Source organism: Falco rusticolus, chromosome W (assembly GCF_015220075.1).
Source record: "Falco rusticolus isolate bFalRus1 chromosome W, bFalRus1.pri, whole genome shotgun sequence".
Lineage (NCBI taxonomy): Eukaryota > Metazoa > Chordata > Aves > Falconiformes > Falconidae > Falco > Falco rusticolus.
Window position 1 is genome coordinate 6,350,488 of NC_051209.1, and position 17,917 is coordinate 6,368,404.

Below are 17,917 nucleotides of genomic sequence, written 5' to 3' on the forward strand. Positions count from 1 at the left end.
GGACAGAGCCGGAGTGATCACTCCCTCCCAGACAGAATAATTACCAGTCATTGCAGATGGAATAAATAAGCTGTCCCTGATAGGTGGCTTGTGGTTCCAAGTTCACAAGTCCCATTTGCGCTCCTTCCAAGTACCCTATATCATTTGTAAGACAGCAGACCATTAGGGAGTTGATATTAGCCTTACCTGCAGGCTTATACGCGAAGATGAATTGCTGTACATAGTCAAAGTATCTCTTCTGCAGGAAAAACAACACTGGGATACAAGTGAGGAAAATGAGAACACTGAGCAACTCTTTCATTTAATTTATCCGCGGATGGTGTGATGTGCTCCCATTAACCCTGGGGTGGGATACGTACATTAACCATGGCAAGGGTTGTGTGGGCTTTGCTAATTCATGTTTGGCTGATGGAAAGGAAGAATCTCCCTCCTGCAGTCAGAGCTCTGCAACACTTCATGAGCAGGTGGATGTCTTCAGTAAACTGAAAAGTACGGAAAATTGACACTGAAACAAGTAATCACAGTGGCGTTGGCTGAGGCTCGCTCTGCTTCCCATTTCCCATGGTAAGCCTTCCCCTGGGAATGTGTGCGTCTGACCCTAAAGTTTCCCCATTTTCCAAGCCAATGCACTTGATGGGAACACATCTTGCTGCTCTCCCTGTGATTACATACCCCGTGGATCGCCAGGGGTGGGATCGCCACCAATTCAGAGTTGGCTAAAGCCGTTTCGCTTGTGCAGCTTCGCAGAGCTGGGGTTTGAGGCCCTGGGTGTTGTTGTGCACTGCCATCCCTCACAGTGCAGCAGACGGCCTCGCCGCTGGGATCGCTGCCATCCGGCGTTACCCTCGGAAGACACCTGTGTTGCTTTTCCTTCAACACCAGCCCCGTGTCGAGGAACGGCTCAGGAAACGATGCTCTCGCGCCAGCTTTTCCAGGGCGTTTGCTTCCCCCTTTTCAATTTTTAGTAAGCTAGTAAAAATCAATAGGCCTGTGTTCCCATCTGCACGCCACCTGACATCCCCTGAATGATCAATGGGGCTCATGGAGGGTCTCTCAGGAAAGCTGAGGGTTGCGGCGGCCACAGCAGCCTGAGATCCCAGCACTCTGGCTTCCTCTTCTCCCCAGTTCGGTCTTTGATGCCATCAGGCCACAGTGCATCCACACGAGACCAGCCACGATGGTGCTGGAGAGGATGAGCAGGAGCAGCAGCCCTGTGGCACATGGCTCTGCTGGCAGTGCTCCAGGATTCCCCAGGAGCAGCAGGGTTCTGCCGGAGCAGCGGTGCAGGCAAGCTTGGTGGGTGGAGGCAGGTCCCCGACCCGCGCTCCCCGGGCTGGGCAGAGCCGGCAGCACGATGAACCTGAAACGGCATGGCAAGCTGTGTGGTGCTGAGCATGGGGCAGAGCCACCAAGGCCCAAGGACCAAGGAAAGTGGTTTTCCAGGTGGGTGCTCAGGGAGCTGGGGACGCTGCCTCTGAGGAGGCCAATGGCAGCAAGACCCTGCCAAAAGCACGACCTCCATCTCAGCGGGGGCTGAGGCTCCTGCACCGCTGGGGATGTGGCAAAGGGTCTGGGGGAACTGGTGGTGCCACTGCCCTGTCAGGGCTGGTCCAGCAAGGCACTGGTGGGAGGGGGGAGGTATCCCTGGCCACAGCGGCAGGGATAGGGGTGGGAAAGGCAGGAGCACCTCCATCTCACCTCTCTCCCTGCTGAGATGAGCGGAGTTTTATTTCTGGAAGCAATTTAATGGTTTGCTGATAACTTTGATTGGTTTCATGTCAGGTTAGCTTTTAATCTCTGCTCTGGTCCACTTCATTCTTTAAAATAACTGTGATTAAAGGATGCTGTTCCAGCCTCACACACGCTCATGCGTGTGACAGCACACAGGCAGATGGCTCCTGCCTGCTGACCCTCCCTGCCTGCTGCTGACACGCCTGTGAGTCAGGCTGGGACCATGTCACCACCGCTGCTCCTCCAGAGGATGGGGAGAAAACAGCCAGAGGAAGGAAGGCTGTTCGGATGGAAAAGGTGGAGGACACACTGATAGCCACTGTGCTGCAGCACATGGGGAGGTGTACCCCCACCTCACCACCTTCCCCCCCTGCCACCCCCGATGTTGCCCCCTCTGCCCCATCCCCTCCACCATGCACCTCTTGCCCTCCACCCCTAGGCCCCTTTCCAGCACCAGCCCAGAGGCCTCTCACCGGCTCATGCATCCCCTCCGACTGCTGCCGCACATCCAGCTTTGTTTTCTAGGTCCCTCAAGTTAAGCAGATGGGCATTCGTGCTGTAAGGCAGATGATGCTCCCTCAGCTCTGCTCCATGCCTCATTCCAAATCACCCCCCATCCCAGGAGCAAGCCTTCCCATCCCAGCCAGCTGCTTGGGCTTGGCTGGGTCCCTGGTCTGTGTTTAATCAGCATTTATGGGGCCACCTGCAGCCACGAGGCCGGATGGGCATGGGGATGGGCTTCCCACCGCCACCTTTGCCCGGGCAGAGCAGGGTGAAGCCTTGGACACACGCATGGCTAAACATCAGCATGCACTGGGAAGGGTTAAGAGTGATGGTTTCAGGGTGTATGACCCCCCTGCACCCCTTGGGTAGTCCCTTGCTCCCTGGGGCTGCTGAGCAACCTCTGGGAGAGGGGCGATGCTGGCTGCTCTGCCTCTCCTCAGCCCCTCGAATGGCTGAGACCCCCTAATGTACCACGTTTCACACGCCCAAACAAATTTTCTTCAGATGCAGCGTCTGGGCAGAAAACGGATCTGTTCTTGACAAACACCCCAGGAGGAAAAGAAAACCCCGGCCTGCAGTCCCTGGGTATGCTGATGGTTTCCTTCAGTGCGGGGCAGATGCAGATTTTAATCAATGAGATTGATGGTGAACGCTTGCGGGCTGCAGGAACAGAGAAGGGGCTGCTGGAAAGCGGCTGCAAGATGGATGACCAGCAGCGGAGGACCTAGGGGAGGTCAGAGGTGACCATCAACTTGAGATCCAATCTGCAGCTCGACCCCTCCATGACGGATGCTGCCCAGGGCTCCTGTGGCAGCTCCTGCCCTCCTGCTGCCCAGCCATGGAGCCCTCACCTGCCCTCTCCTGTGGCCGCGCTGCCTAACATTCACACACTGCTCCGTGTCAGTGAGGTCTCCTCTTGAGTCGCCACCCCAAGCGATCACCCGCGGAGCAAAGCACGTCCTCACCCAGAAGCTGCCTCGTCTGCTTCTGTAGCCTGCCTTTACCTTGTTCATCCTGGCTCCCCGGGCACTGTCAGAGACCCTCTCCCGAGGGCCAGCTGCCCCAAAACCCAGCACCGGGGCCATCCGGTGTCACCCCTGTGGAAGGCACAGCCAGTCGCTCAAGGCCATGTCCAGTTGGGTCTGGAGCATCTCCAGGGACGGAGACAGCATCGCCTGCCAGGGCAGCCTGTGTGGGGGCTTGAGGTCCCCCACAGCCACCTCCTTGCCCTTCACTGCTCTTCTGCTACCAGATGCTGGCCAGAGGCTCACCTGAATGTGACACCTGGGCTCAGACCCCCATGTCCCCTGGCGGGGGACAAGGATGCTTTGTATTTCTGAGCAAGCACTAAGTGAGGTTTTCCTTGAGGGGGAATCTCTGTCTCCTGAAAATGTTCCAGCCACATGAAATGTGCAAATGTCCATCAGCTCCATTCCTACCTCGCTACATGGCACGCTGCAGTCCAAGCATCCCCTCCAAATTCAGGGGAGGCTGAGGGCTCCTGTTGCCCAGTGCCCACCCCGACCCAGAGCATCACACCTGCTCCCAGTTCCGTACCTGCCCGGCACAAGCACCCCGTGCCAGTGCTCCTGCTCTCGCCTCTGCCTTTGGTGTCACTGGTGAGTGTTCTTCACCAGCGTCACCTTGACCATCTCAATAACCTGGCTGCAGGGAACAGCGTTTTCCAGAAAAACAATGACTCCCTGAAATTACTTTGCCTGGCTGGAGTTCTTTGGCAGAGCGAACAGGAGGCCTAGCAGTTCGCTCACCTGGGTTTGAAAACACGCCTCGGCGAGCCCAGGGAAATGGCTCCGTGTGGCCGGCAGATCACGGTGGGGTTTGGGTTTGACCCCGGAGCATCTGGTGCTCGTTCCAAAGGCTCCTGCTCGACCGCCCATGGGTTGTGGTCATTCTCTGATTGTTTGGTTCCCTCTCACAGAGTCTTTGGCTCCCAGGGTTCATGCTGCTCCCCGTCCTCCCTTCGCCTTCCTTCTCCTTGAGCCGGACAGTCGGGCAAGCTGGCGGAACCACGGTTGCATTTGTTTCCTCAGTAAATATGTAACTGCTCTAAAATGGATTTTAATCCACTTTCTGGCTAAACTGCAAACACGGTGAGAATATGCAGCCTGCCTTAATACCTTCTCTGTCCTTAAAGCAGAAATAAGTATTTTTTGTCACTCTGCAGCAGTGCTGTGCATCGCTGAGCAGGCTCCCGTTTGGCTCCATACCTTTTTGCATTTCATTGCAATTCATTACCATACAGCCTCTGTCTTGAAATATCATAAAAACCACCTTTGAGATCCTCCTGGAGTAACAAGGCAATTAAAAATGGGTCAACGCTATCCTTCAGAAAGGTAGAAAACAGCCTCTCGCCCAGCCACCCGCACTGCCGGGTGGCCAGCTGACTGCAAAGCAGCCGGCGCAGCAGCACCAACGGTCTCATCTCCAAATGTCACTCCCAGGGCCCCCGCCCCGCCAGCCCCCAGGTGACCCAGAATCAGCATGGCACGGCATGGGGTGGCTGCTCAGGTGCATTCATGGGCTGAGGTGACCATGAAACTGGACCCAAGTGCTCACTGTTACTCCCAGTCCTTGCAGGTTGCTAGAGAAGACTTTTAATGAGACCTGAATGAAAGAAGCAGCATTCCTACTAGAATTTGGGCTAAATTTATAAATGGTCTCACCCCAGTGCCTTCAGTGGAAGAGGATGAGGGCTGGGGTTGGACCCAGAGCCTCAGCTGGGTTTTACAGTGTCACTATTTAATAAGGTGACACAATATTTGATAACATAGTCTAAAAGCAGTCAGGTGCAGCAAGCACTGCAAAACATTATCCTTGATACTCATTAACCATCAAACACACCTCCACAAACTCGGCCAGCAGCGGCAGTGGCAGCAACCCCAGCTGTGGGGAGACTTCTGGTCATCTCTTCGCCTCAGGCAGCGCGGCACCAGCAGTCCGATGGCAGGGGCAGTAGCTGTGCTCTTGGACAAAGCCCCCATCACGTTTCAGACAGGGTGGGATGCTCCCTCAAAGGCTCTGTTCCTCTGTGGCCCTGGGTACCTGCGCACAGTTGCCATATTCCTTGCATTGCCAGCAGGTCTCAGCTGAGAAACGCAGGTAGCACATACCTAAACCACAGCATAAGAACGTCATCTGTTAGAGAGTAACAGAAAAAATAAAGCCAGAAATCTTTGAGATACCGAAGGTGTAAACGCCATAACACTGCGTCAGGCCCTAATGGGTCCTTGAAGGGGACCTTGGGTATTCCAGCAGTCACAGCCCGGCTGATTTACTGCCACACGCCGAGAGCTCTGTCACTTGAAAGTCTTCTCACCAGCCGTGTCTGCAGATGGGGCTGGTAAGCGGTGCCAGGCAGAGAGCCGAGCTGGGAGCCTTCTGGCCAGCCCGGCTGCCGGCACCGCTGAAGCTGCAGCCCATGCAGAAGATGAAGAGATGGGTCTTTATAAACTTTATGAACTTGCAATAGGCAAGACCAGAACGTGAAGGGCGGTAAAAGTCGTACTGCAGCCAGCTTCTCCCCCCTTGGTTCTGCATAAACTTGTAAGAGAAATCCTCCAGCTGGAATTCCCTCAGCCTTGCCCGCAAGGTTTGTGTGCCCACGGGGGAAGGCTCAGCCTCAGCGGGGCGACAAGAGCTGCAGCCTTCCCTGGTGGCCAGCACCACCAAGGCACCGGCACCCCTTGGCTGCTGGTCACAGGAGGGTGGCACCGAGCGGTGACGCTGCCAGTGCGGCAAGCCAGGACACATGCCCGAACAGTGAGGGGCAGGAGGCATGCCTTGAGGTCAGAAAGGTGGATTTGGTTTCGGGTTCTTTTTCCTAAATAATCAAATTTAAACTTGCAAGGTGTGCAGATTCCACCACTGTTTTTATGATAAAAACATCAGTTTTCTTGTACTGTATTCTAAATTGGCAGTAGCTCTACAGGAGTGAACAAATGTCTGTTTAAAGTCAGTTACTTCAGTAAATAAATACCTACACCCCCCATTTTAAGCTATTTCAGTCCTTTGCAAATAGGTTTCCAATTAAAAAAAAATAAACCAATTAAAGTCATATATTCTAAATGCAACAACCAACAATGATCTTCCCATAGACGTCATTCAGCCTTCATTTTTTAAAAAAAATCAACATTCAAAAAGCTATGCTGCTGCAGCAGAAAGTTTCACCTTTTAATTTTTTATACAGGATTAATTTTTAATTTTCAGTCATCAGAGATAAAGGGAAGTTCCCCATGAGCTCTCCTGTTCAAAGAGCACTCCAGGCAACTATTGCCATCAAGTCTCAATTTATCACACTGGAGGCTCTGACGCATATTTTTACTGATATTTTTCGTTCAGACAAAAGCATTATTACTGGTAAAGTTTTGGTGTTTGCTAAAGCCAGGCCCAGCCTGGACAGCTCGGTGGGAGCAGAGGAGAAACCCCGTGTGCTCCTTTCTCCCCAGCCCCCTGGAAGTGTGCTGAGCACCGTCCCTGCCCGGCATTGGGACCTTCTGAGCTCCCTCGCCACACGCTGTGCCCGAGACCCTAGTATGAGTCAGTGCCATAGATGCTATTAGATACGTGCTCCTTCCACGTGCGCCCAAAGACCTTGCCTGCATGAAGCACCATCTGCAAGGTTTAGCTTATGAGTTGAGTTACTCAGGTGTCTCGCAGAGCCAATGTCCCACAAATCCCACAAAGGGTCCTGACCATTTTGCAAACCTCGGAAATGCAGCTGGGGAGACTGCAGCCCTGCGGCAGCCCATCTCAGCTGGCCGCGTGTGCCCTGGTGCCCCTGAGCTCCCCAAGCTCCCATGCGGCCCGCTTGCCTCCTCTGCGCGGGGGGGCAGTGGGAGGGAGCGGAGCTCTCAGGGCACTGGGAACAGAGAGGTGAAGGGGCGTCTGCCCGCCGGGGGTCTCTTTTCTAAAGGGAGAAGGAAACTCACGTGGCTTCTGGAGCTCGCAGTGTGGAGCTCAGAGAAGAGCTTTAACGTTGGGTTCTTCTGCATGCTGGTTGCTCATGGAAGCTCCTGCAGCACCCAGAGGACAAAACACCTTCAGGTCCTCTCCAATTCCTGCTACTGGTCCGTTGGCTTTGAAATAGGCAAAGCCAGTGCTGAGCATGTTAAGGGCCTTCCACGTACGCCGCTTTGCTTGGATACAACTCATCAATTTGAAAAAGTATCTTGGCTACAAAAATTACTATTTGAAATCCAACTGAGGTGACGCCCGGAGGGTTCCTGTCCTGCATGCTGGCCTTGCCCTGCCTGCGCTGAAGGGGCATGCTCAGCACGTGAGGAGCAGGCAGCAGGAACGGCCCCAGTGCCTTGCAGTGTGTCCCTCCGGGTGGGACAGAACCCCTCGCCCACAGGGCTGCTCTAAGCAGACCCCTGCCAGGTGGTCAGGGGGTCCCAAGGTGAGCCTATCTCAGGGACCCGCAGACCACCAGCCACGCTGAGACCCCAGCTTTGGCTGCACCCTGGGGGGCTTGTCTCTGCCCAACGGTGTGGGGATGCCCCAGGCAGCCGGCAAGCTCGTGCCCACCCCTTGGCGCCGGACTGGAGGGAGCGAGCTATGGGCGGACGGGGTCCTGAGTCAGCTGCAAAGAATGCTGATGGTCAGCAAGACACGCGCCATGGACAATTCTACCATCCTGCTCTTCGGAGAAAATCTCTGATCAATACATTTGATGGAGTTTACACTGACCTCGGTGGTCTGCATTTCCAAATGGCTTTGGTTTTAGGCATGATTGACATGTTTTGAGGAGGACATCAACTGAACATGCACTTGCACTTTGAATGCGACCTGGCTCCTGCCGCAGTTGGAGTGCAGCCGGCGGGATGGGGCTCCTCCAGACAGGGGGGACAAGCAGGGTGCCAGCGGAGCCACTTTGTCACTTGCAACGTCCCCACCAGCCCCTGGGCGAGGAGCTGTGATGTGGGAGAGCAGGGGAGCCCTCTCTCCTGCTTTATGCCACTGAAAACAGCAAATCTGAAGTGCCTGGTATAATTTCTCTAGAGTTTTTTTTTCTATAAATCTCAAGCGACCTCTCATTTCCAGTATCTTACTCCAAATAAAGCTAATTAGTGGACAGACAATCTCCACTGCACCAGTTTAGGCAGAATATTGTGTGACAGTTCGGAGACAATCACGCATATGTAATTAATAATGTACAAGTCCATCACTCCGTATCAATCACCTTCCCTCAGGTTGGCTCGCTTCCCTCAGCCTTAATGCATGCTCTTTCAAGCCGAAGAAGGGAGCACCTTCCCATTTGATCTCATCTGTCCCTTCCTCTCCTTCTGCTCCTCTGTGCCAGGAGCTGTCTGTCCATCTGTCCCCCGTGTGCCGCCCAGCACCTGAATGCCGGTACAGCCGCTCCGTCACTAGCCATGTCCCCTCCAGGCCCTGGTCCCACTGCTGCTCCTGCTCCAACACAGAACATGGCCGTCCTGCCCCTCCTTACCTTGCCATGGGCATCCCGGCTGGTCTTTGGTGCTCCCAGCCACGGTGCGGGCATTGTGCCCTCCCTCCTGCTCCCAAGGTTATGCCAGATGTTGCTCAGCTTTACACGATGCTTCAGGGCGGTTTCATTGCTCAGATCAGTGCTAAATGAATCCAGCATGACATCCTAATTGCTCACACTACTCCACATCGCGTTCAGCATGCCAAATTAGCCTCAGTGTGATTTTTTATTGCCTCTTGGCCACAGGTGTGGTTTCATGTCCAGCACCAGGACGTGGACAGATGCTGGCAGCCAGCACGGTGTCACACACAGGAGGGTGACCCCCTCCATCCCCCCCTTGCTAGAGCTGCAGCTGGGAAGGGATGGGCTATGACCCTGGCTGGGGGCCACCTGGCCGCTGGCTTTGCCCCACACAATGCACAGGTGCTGGCAGCACTGTGCACAGCAGAATTGCCGGTGGCAACGTGGGTGGCACGTGGCTCCCTCAGGCCCAGCGTGCCAGCAGAAACCACCGGTGCTCAGTGCCAACAGAGCCTTGCTCAGGTGGGAGGAGGAGGGTGGGCCACAGCGCCGCTGGCTGCTCTGTGTAGTACCCCAGGATGTAGCCAGAGAGCTAATTATCAAAAATGATGCTGTATAAATGAAAGAAATATCGATCTTTTTGCATCAAAATGCAATCATGCCAAACCAAAGCCAATCAGCGTCCTTGAACACAGACATATAGCAGGAAACAGGCAGATACTTTGTATAAGTAAATTGTTTAAGGTGTAGTTTAGGCTTTAGTGTATTTTCATTTCTATTCAATGAGGAGACAGCGGTGAACACCGAGCTCCCTGCATTCGGCCATCTCTCTCCACTGATCAGTTTATATTTTGTGAAGTAAACAGCAAAACCAGTGTGTCTAATTTTTGAAATTCTTCTGGCTTTTCTTTTTGACCTTTGGTATTTGTACAGATCGATGCTCTCTCTAAACCATTGCACAAACACACCTTGAAGTGTCAAGCTTTAAAAATGAGTCTTCTCTTTCTCCTGTGCAGCCTGGATTATCTTGGCCTTGTCAAAATACATTCTCTAGTTAGGGGTTGGAAATATTTCCCTCCTGGCTCCCAAGTATTGATTTTTCAAGGCTCAGCTCTGCTTGTCAGCCGAGGAGGGGAGAGGTGAGAGTTCGCCCGGCGCTGCCGACTGTGCCGCCCGCACCACGCCAGCTGCATTGCCCACCCAGCCGCTGCCTTACCTGTAAGGAAATACTGCAGCCACTGATGCCTTAACGCATTTGTGCACTCCCCAGACTGGTGGTTTGCACAATTCCTTCATGGGTTTTTTATTCTGAAGAGCAATTAGGTCACACGTGACCCGGCTCTGGCTGCCCCGGCTCACCCCATGGCACGGGGCTTCCTCTGCAGGCAAACACAGCTGCCATTTAAAAAAAATAACATGTATCGCAGCTTCCAACCCAAACACAGTGTTACATCAAATACCCATGGTAATCCTGCACACCAGCTCAGAAGAATCTCAGTGTTTAATTTATTTCGATTATTTTGTCTGGGGGAATGAAAACCATAGGACAAGGAAAGAGCATTGCCTGGCACATGGCAGTGGTGGGGAACTTCTGGAGGATTTTTATTCCCTTGTTTGCCTGGACATGTTGTTTTGGGAGTTAAGAGAACATTGTTCCCAGCCCCCTCCTTCCTACCTTCGTCAGTTGTAATGGAGGCTGCAGTCCCTTTACCAGGACCCCCGCCCCTTTGACGGTGACTCCCCCTGCTCGCTCTCTGCTGATTCTCCAGTGCAAAGGAAGAGGTTTCTTAAACATTGGCGAGACCTCACATTACTGGCCAGTAAATCATCAGCAGGGAATTATTTACACACCATCAGGCAGATGCCACAAACCCAACACTCTTCAATACAATTCAGTTTTATTTCACAAGCATATTTACACAGGGAAGTTTAATATATACAGAGGATGGGGAGTGGATTCGTCGAGAAGCTGCTGGAGAGGCAGACACTTGAACCATTCACCGTACATGGCGACTTCAATCATCACAACATTTTCATACAGGTGTCTCATCATGTCATCTTTTGCTTGTAAACTGCCAATGAAGCCACATCCATCTCTACATTTACAAGAAGTCCAAATACAGTGCTAACAAATCAATAAAGCACTAAAAGCTTACACTGGAACGACAATACACACTTCACTGCAGTGCTGAGTGTGCGAGGCTGGGCAGAAGTTCAGGACCGGGCTGCGGAGGTGGCCCAAGCACACGTGCCAGGGCGGTGGGAAGGCATCGCCACCGGCCCCTCACCAGCCCCATGACTGGGCCGGCCCCACCACCAGCACCAGTGTGCCGGGGGTGCGCAACTCTTCAGCACACTGACCCCTCGCTGCCAGTGCCTCGGTTCTTGCTATGTGAGCTCACTCTCAGGACTGCAAGGAAATTTACTAGCTTGCTTCTGCATTTGAGAAAATCCATTACACCTCTAGCTTGAAACAAACATTTTAACGCATATATAATTCAAGATGTTTGTGCACTATACCACAAAGGAAATCACTGCAGGGGCATGGTCCACACTCCTACTGGGGCCACATTTTGTTCTGAAAGTAAACACACATACATAGGCGAGATCTACCACAACCCACCAGACCGGGTACCGGGGGGAGAATGCCTACAGGGTACATAGCGCTCTCCTCATAAGCCTATACTGAAAATTACAGCATTTCATTCTACAGATGGAAAGTCTCTGCTTGCTCTCATCTTTTTGTTTTGTATGGTTTTGTTTTGTTTTTTTAATCTCCAAGGTTACATATATATCTGTATAAACACAATGTACATGCACATTGCATTAGTTCACTTCGAAAAGACCCTGATATTCTACTACAGAGTTTTCCACTATACACTACATTCCCGCCAGAGAAAAGATTAAAACTTAACGGCAGTTTGTGTTAAACATTCCTAATGGTCTTAATTTCTTGGGTTTTAATTTTTTAAAATTATTTTTAAACAGCAAACAGATATGTAGCATCAGGACTGTAAATCTCAATTTCATGTACACTGTACTACACAGACCACCCAAAAAAAATAAAATAAAATCAATGCTTTTTATATTTAGAAGCCATTTTTAAAATTCATTTATTCCTTTTTGGGGAAGGGAAGATTCTATAAGTACCATTTTTACTTTATTATGTAAGAGACAGCCGCCTTAGTTCCATGAGCTTTCCAGACAAAAATGACAAAGGAAAAGCTATACAAACATCAGTATGTTTAAATAAAATAGTATTTTATAGATTTTTTCTTTACTGTGAGCATAAACCAACATACTTCCACACCATTAAATATTTACAAAATTAGACATGTAAGAAGAGGAAAACACAGTCACTGCTAATGTTACCACAGGAATATTCCTACTGAAGAAAGTGTTTCAATATATCCATTCAAATAACTTACCTTCTACACACTTCTCATCATTTTTCCAGCCAGAATTGCTCCCCATCGATGCCATTTGTGCCACCTCCCCCCAAGGCCCGTGTCCTCCTGCCTGGGCCCCCAATGAAGGCACCGCAGGGCTGTGGCTGTGACACAAGCACGGGTGGCACGGCATGGGTGCACACTCTTGCTGCCGCGCACATCCTGGCACAAACGGGAGCAGCTTTAGGAAGAAAAAGCTTTTTATCTTTTTTTTTTTTTTTTGTCTATTTTTTTTTCAAAATAAATACCTGCATTGGTAGCAAAAAACACCTTTATATATAAATACTCCTTTTTTCAAGTTTGCTATTCCATCTTAAAGAGATTCTTCTTTTTTTTTTTTATTTACATGTGGACTATTCTTTCTTCCAGACTACAGCAAACAGTGACTGGGCACAGCAGCACTTCCCAGTTCTCTTGAAAACCGAGACTCTGTATGAGGAAACATCCCCTTCAGATCAGAACACAGGCCATCCCCCCGCCCCGTGGCAATGAGCCCCGCACCAAGAAACACACGTGCCTAGCTCTAGGATGCATCACCTGCCATCATTCAGTGGTCACTAGGAGAAAGTACATGTAAACACGAGCCTTTCTGGTAAACACTGAGATTCTGCAAGAGTCTCCAAAGGAAAAATATGTTTAATGAGGGCTGCTGTGTGAACTCAACATCCAGCGAGGAAGGGGCCGGGCTCAGCCCAGCTGCAAAGCCTGGTGTGATTCCTGCTGCTGCAGGTCTGGCTGAGGAGTGCCATCGCAGTGTCACCGCTTCTGCTGCACCACGCTGGCAGCACCTTCCCGGTGCCTTCCTCCTCCCGGCTGCAAGGAAAAACCAGCTGGTGTCAGCGCAGCTGCCTGGCTGAGCCTACTGTGGTCCGCAGGCACCACTGAGGGCATCCCCCGTGAGGAGCCCAGAGACAAGGGAGAGGGGGAATGATGAGGAACAGCTTTCTAGCACGGGGGATTTACCCTAGACCATAAAGCGATGCTCCTTGCCGTCGTGAGCCATGAGGATGACGTTGCGGTTGGAGGTCCAGATGAGCCGTGCCAGCCTGAGGATGTTGTGGGAGCCTGGCGAGGCTGGCTGCACTGGGGGCACCTGGTAGGTTTTGATGCAGCGGAGCTGGGGCGCTGAGTTCAGCATGCCAATGCTCCCCAGGAGAGAGGTGTTCATCTGCAAAGACACCCATGGGTGACCCACCCTGCCTGCCGCTTCTGGGGAGGGTCACCACACACAACTTGCACCCAGACCTCCTCTCAGACTTCAGCATCCCCGCAATCCCCAGGACCAGCGCTGGCTCAAACCAGGCTTAATTAAAACTTCCTTAGCGGCAGTGTTTGCTGGCAGGGCAGTGGAGCGTTCAGGAGTGCGCCGGGTGGTCTGGGTGGTGGTGAAGGACTACAACACACAGCTTTTGCATGAGGTACCCAATGGGCTCAGCGGGCACCTTCCCATGCTCCCTTCGGGACCTCAGAAAGGCGTGCTAAGCATAAGCACACACAATCGGAATTTAAGGAAAACCCATGAAATCAGTAAGAACATCTTTGTGCTAGAATATTATCTATCAAAAATCATAAAAACCACTAGCGCTGATGATACGCAGCATAAAGTGCAGTCGTGGTGGTAGGTACAAACAGGAAAAACCCAACAGCAAGAGGGTTAATTGTCTGGTAGATGAAGCAGCCATTTAGGAGAGATCTGTTGAGTTACACTCTTGGAAAGCAGGCCAGATCTCACTGATGCGCTCTGTCTAGCTCCGTGTTTATAAAAATGAGATTCTCTGATCTAACCCACTGAGATACACAAAATCCTACATACACTTTCTGGAATTCTGCTTTACTCTCAAACCCCTTCCTATTTGTATGTATCGCAACCCTAGGATTTCCATCCCCGAGACGTGCCCCGTGGAACCTTGGCAAATCCTGGGACATTTAAGGGGCGTTATTGCTGATGCCACGTCCTGAATTCTGATCAGTACAAAGTACAAGCCATTACTTTTTCCTGGCTCTTCTCAGCAGCAGAGCGGTGTCAGAGAGTGTAAATCATGGCATCTCTAGCAGGGAGCAGGCAAGCACCACTGACATTTTCACAATTTAAATCATCTTGAGTAATAACCCTTTTAAGATGACTAATGTTACTGATTTTCCTGCATTAATAATAGCACCAAACAGAACACAGAAGGGAAAAAAATCACTAGTGCATGAGGACACATTTTAAAACTAAATGTGTAGGTATGTTTAACTCCTTATGTAAAAGCCACTTCAATGTGAACATTTATACACCTGGAAGAGCGTGGCAGATCACAATTTAAAACTTGTGCCTGACTTTTTTCCCCTGCCAATTCGAAAAGATCTGGCTTGATTGCTTTCTAGATTTTCCCTGAGCACTTAAATTGAATAAACATAACTGATGGATGAAGATTCTTGCTGCTCTCATTTACTGTTTCAGAAAGCACACAATATAGTGATGGGTAATAATTCAGGAATTTTTTATGGCACCTGTAGAACTACTGAACGACACAGAAAACTGTGGAAGTGTATTAAAAAGTGTAACTGGCACTTATGGGCATACTGAGCTCTGTTTTACAGTCTCGTTACTGTAAGACTCAATGACTTTGATAGCACGTATCGCTTGATCAGGTCAGCTGCTTCCAAATAACGTATTTTCTAAGTCTAAAGCCATTTGAAGGTAAAAAAAAACCAACCACAAACCAAACCTGCTTGGGAAACATAGGCAGCAGCCTACAAGTGACAAAACGTATTCCTACCGATGTGAGATTACAAATAAAAAGGTTGCTTAGGTTAAAGAAAATAAACCTCTAGACACTTCACAAAGTGGTGGTCTGACTCTCAGTTTCTCCTCACGTTCCAGACCCTCTATATCAGGGGTCCTCAAACTTTTTAACCAGGGGGCTGGCGCACGGATGCAGTGGCAGGAGGTCATCTGCGGCTGCTTGGTTCCCCCCCCAACCCCCGGTGGGGGGGTTCTGTAAATACCGGGGGCCGGACTGAGGACCCTGGGGGGCCGTATCCATCCCGCGGGCCGTAGTTTGAGGACCCCTGCTCTATATTCTTTCTATCTCAACTTTCAGCATGGTTAGGGAAAGTTTGGATTGCTCCATGTGGCGCAGCAGAGCCCAGCACAGGGTCCCCGTGCTGCCACCACCCACGGGTACGGAGTGGAGCTGGACACAGGGGCTTTGGCCTCAGAGTTTTGCGCAGCCACTGCCCTGGCCTGTGCAGAACGAGCTTGGGTCGCCTGCGGCCTCTACATTTCATCCCGTGGACATTTTAGGGTGTGAAATTGAACTATTACAACAGTATCATACCCCAACTTTAAACATCAGATATGAAGGTTTATCATTTAAGAACGTTCTCTGATTACCCAGAAGCAATGTACCGATGTGTACCCATCCCTCACCCAGGGACAGCTGCACAAAATGCTGAAATAGAAACGCCAGCAAGAAAAATCCAGTCTTACAGGGATACCACTGCTCAAAGCTGCCTTCACAGGTCTGAAGGGATGGGGAAGGAAGAGCTACACAGGGGAGAGGGGCTGGGGGCACCGAGCCTCAGCCCACCAGCCACCCCTGACAGCAGAGCAGTGTGCTCCCTTTGGGGTGAGGGACCCACGGCGCATCGGGCTGGTGAATGACAAAACTGCACTGAGATTTCAGCTTCTGCCCTAACTTCTGGGACACTCCTGTTGCCATCATTTCCTTACATCTTACCCCATCGCTGAACGGTGTTAGAAGAAAACCCCACACGTGAGTTCATTAAGGATGTGCCTGCAGACGGATGGATGGGAGCGTATCCTTACCTGCCAGAAGGAGAGGTGGCTGTCAGAATTGGAGTATGTAGCAAGGTACCGGCCGTCGGGAGCAAAAGCCACTGCAGTTATCGGTCCTTTATGGCCATGGATAGTCTAGCAAGAGCAGGAGAGAACAGCAACATAGAAGATTCACCATCTGTCACCACGATGCTGCTGAACACACTTTTAACTAAACACAAACGCAAGCATACATGGACTTCTAGAAACCCTTCTTGGAAAAACAAGGGAGACCACTACTGTCTGCAAAAATTAAATGCTATGTGGAAATGCCTCTTCATTTTCACCTGCATCTTCTGTTATTCCAGCACTCATTTTCTGACCGTCATTGTGTCAGTCCCAAACGCTCCTGAGCAGCAAACCCAGGCTCTTGCACAGCAGCTGGCTCCTGGTCAGGGGGGACTTGGGGTGGCATGGAACATAACTGCAGCCCCGCCACCCCAGGGACCTGCGCCCAATGCCCTTTCCTCAGGGCCCTTCAATGCCTCCAGACAACCCAAAACGTGAAAGCACACCGCTGAAATGTCTTCTCAGCTGGGACTTCAGCACGTGCTGCTCAGTATTAAATACCACAACAATTTAAGTGTTCTAATTGCTGCCTAGCCAATAAAACAAAATTAAAAAAAAAAAAAAAAGGTAATATGTGTCTTTAATGGGAATTTTTAAAAAATGTGATACTTACACTCCCCGAAAGAGGCTGTAAATTGGATGTCTATCCAGCTGGCTCGGCAGCAGGCAGGGAACAGTAAGAGGCACAACTCCCCTGCCTTTACAAACAGTCTTTACAGGAACATCACCCCACCAGAGCGCCCAGCTCTCTCCACTGGCTCCCCAGAGGCCACTGGAAGGCCGGGTGCGGAGCTGGGCAGCAGGCACAGCCGGACCCCCACACCCAGCACCCGCCGCCTCACGGCCAGGCAACATGGGGCTTCAGGCTCCCACACTCACAACACCACTGCTTCTTCTTCAGGATGGCCACAGCCCACCCTGCACACAGGAACGGTGACGGGAAGACCACAAACTTCATTCCAACGACACAGGAGCGTAATCGCATTTTTGTAAAAGCCTCCCTCAGAGGCAGGTGACGGCCTGGGAATTACATCCACCCGCAGCCGTATGGGCTCATCCTTACAGCCGCGCCTCGGCATGCACAGGCAACCGTTCCACTGACAGAGCCCTCTCTACTCCAACAAAGAACACAAACGTTTCTATTCAAACAGAAGCGTGCAATTAAACCCCTTGTGACTGCTGTCACAATATATATAATTAAAAGTTCAAGCCTCATATTGTAGATGAAGCACAAAGGATTTTTTTCCCCAGAAACAACACAACTGGAAGGTACTTGCTATTGTCTCAGATTAGCACTTGAACTATTACTTGAAACACACGCTTTGGAAGTGCAACGCAGGTGCCTAGGCACGCACCACACATTCCTCAGGCACATGTAAAATTTTCTAGACCAAGTCCTGGACTCCTGGATCTTTGACAGTATTTAACGTTACACACCCCGCTACCAGCCCTCCCCTAGAGCACCCTCCCATGCAGCACCACCCCAGCACCGGGGTCCCTGCAGGCATCAGCACCCCACCCCGGCTGCACCAGCACCTCGCAGAGCCATCTGCTCACACGCCACGCTTACAGCTACGGTCTCACCAGTGGTACAGATGTGGGTTTTTTACAATATCCAACAATGTAAACCTGTATGTCAGAAACACCCTGAAAAAGCACACACTTATTCCATGCTCAGGGTCACTTAAGATTTTAATTACTCATTACCTGAGATTACTATTTAGCAGGTGCAGAATGAGCGTACGCTTTAGGCAAGACTGAGACTCATTTGTCTTGTGTCCTCTGATGCTTTGGAGATCTCAGAATAGGCAAACCCAGGCAGCCCACCTACCCTCACATCTTATACCCCAG

The 17,917-nt window shown here is 51.2% G+C and overlaps 1 protein-coding gene across 1 annotated transcript in view; it reads right to left on the bottom strand.

Annotated features, from left to right (window-relative positions):
* Positions 1-10,606: 10,606 nt before the first annotated feature.
* The window catches only part of LOC119140921 (WD repeat-containing protein 7-like), a gene marked incomplete at its 5' end in the record, with an annotated part of 114,197 nt that continues 106,886 nt past the window's right edge, over positions 10,607-17,917 (bottom strand). Inside the window, 3 exons of the mRNA XM_037372582.1 lie at positions 10,607-12,987; positions 13,138-13,342; positions 15,989-16,093. Coding sequence (XP_037228479.1) covers positions 13,139-13,342; positions 15,989-16,093 — 309 coding nt within the window. The remainder of the gene's footprint in view (positions 12,988-13,137; positions 13,343-15,988; positions 16,094-17,917) is intronic.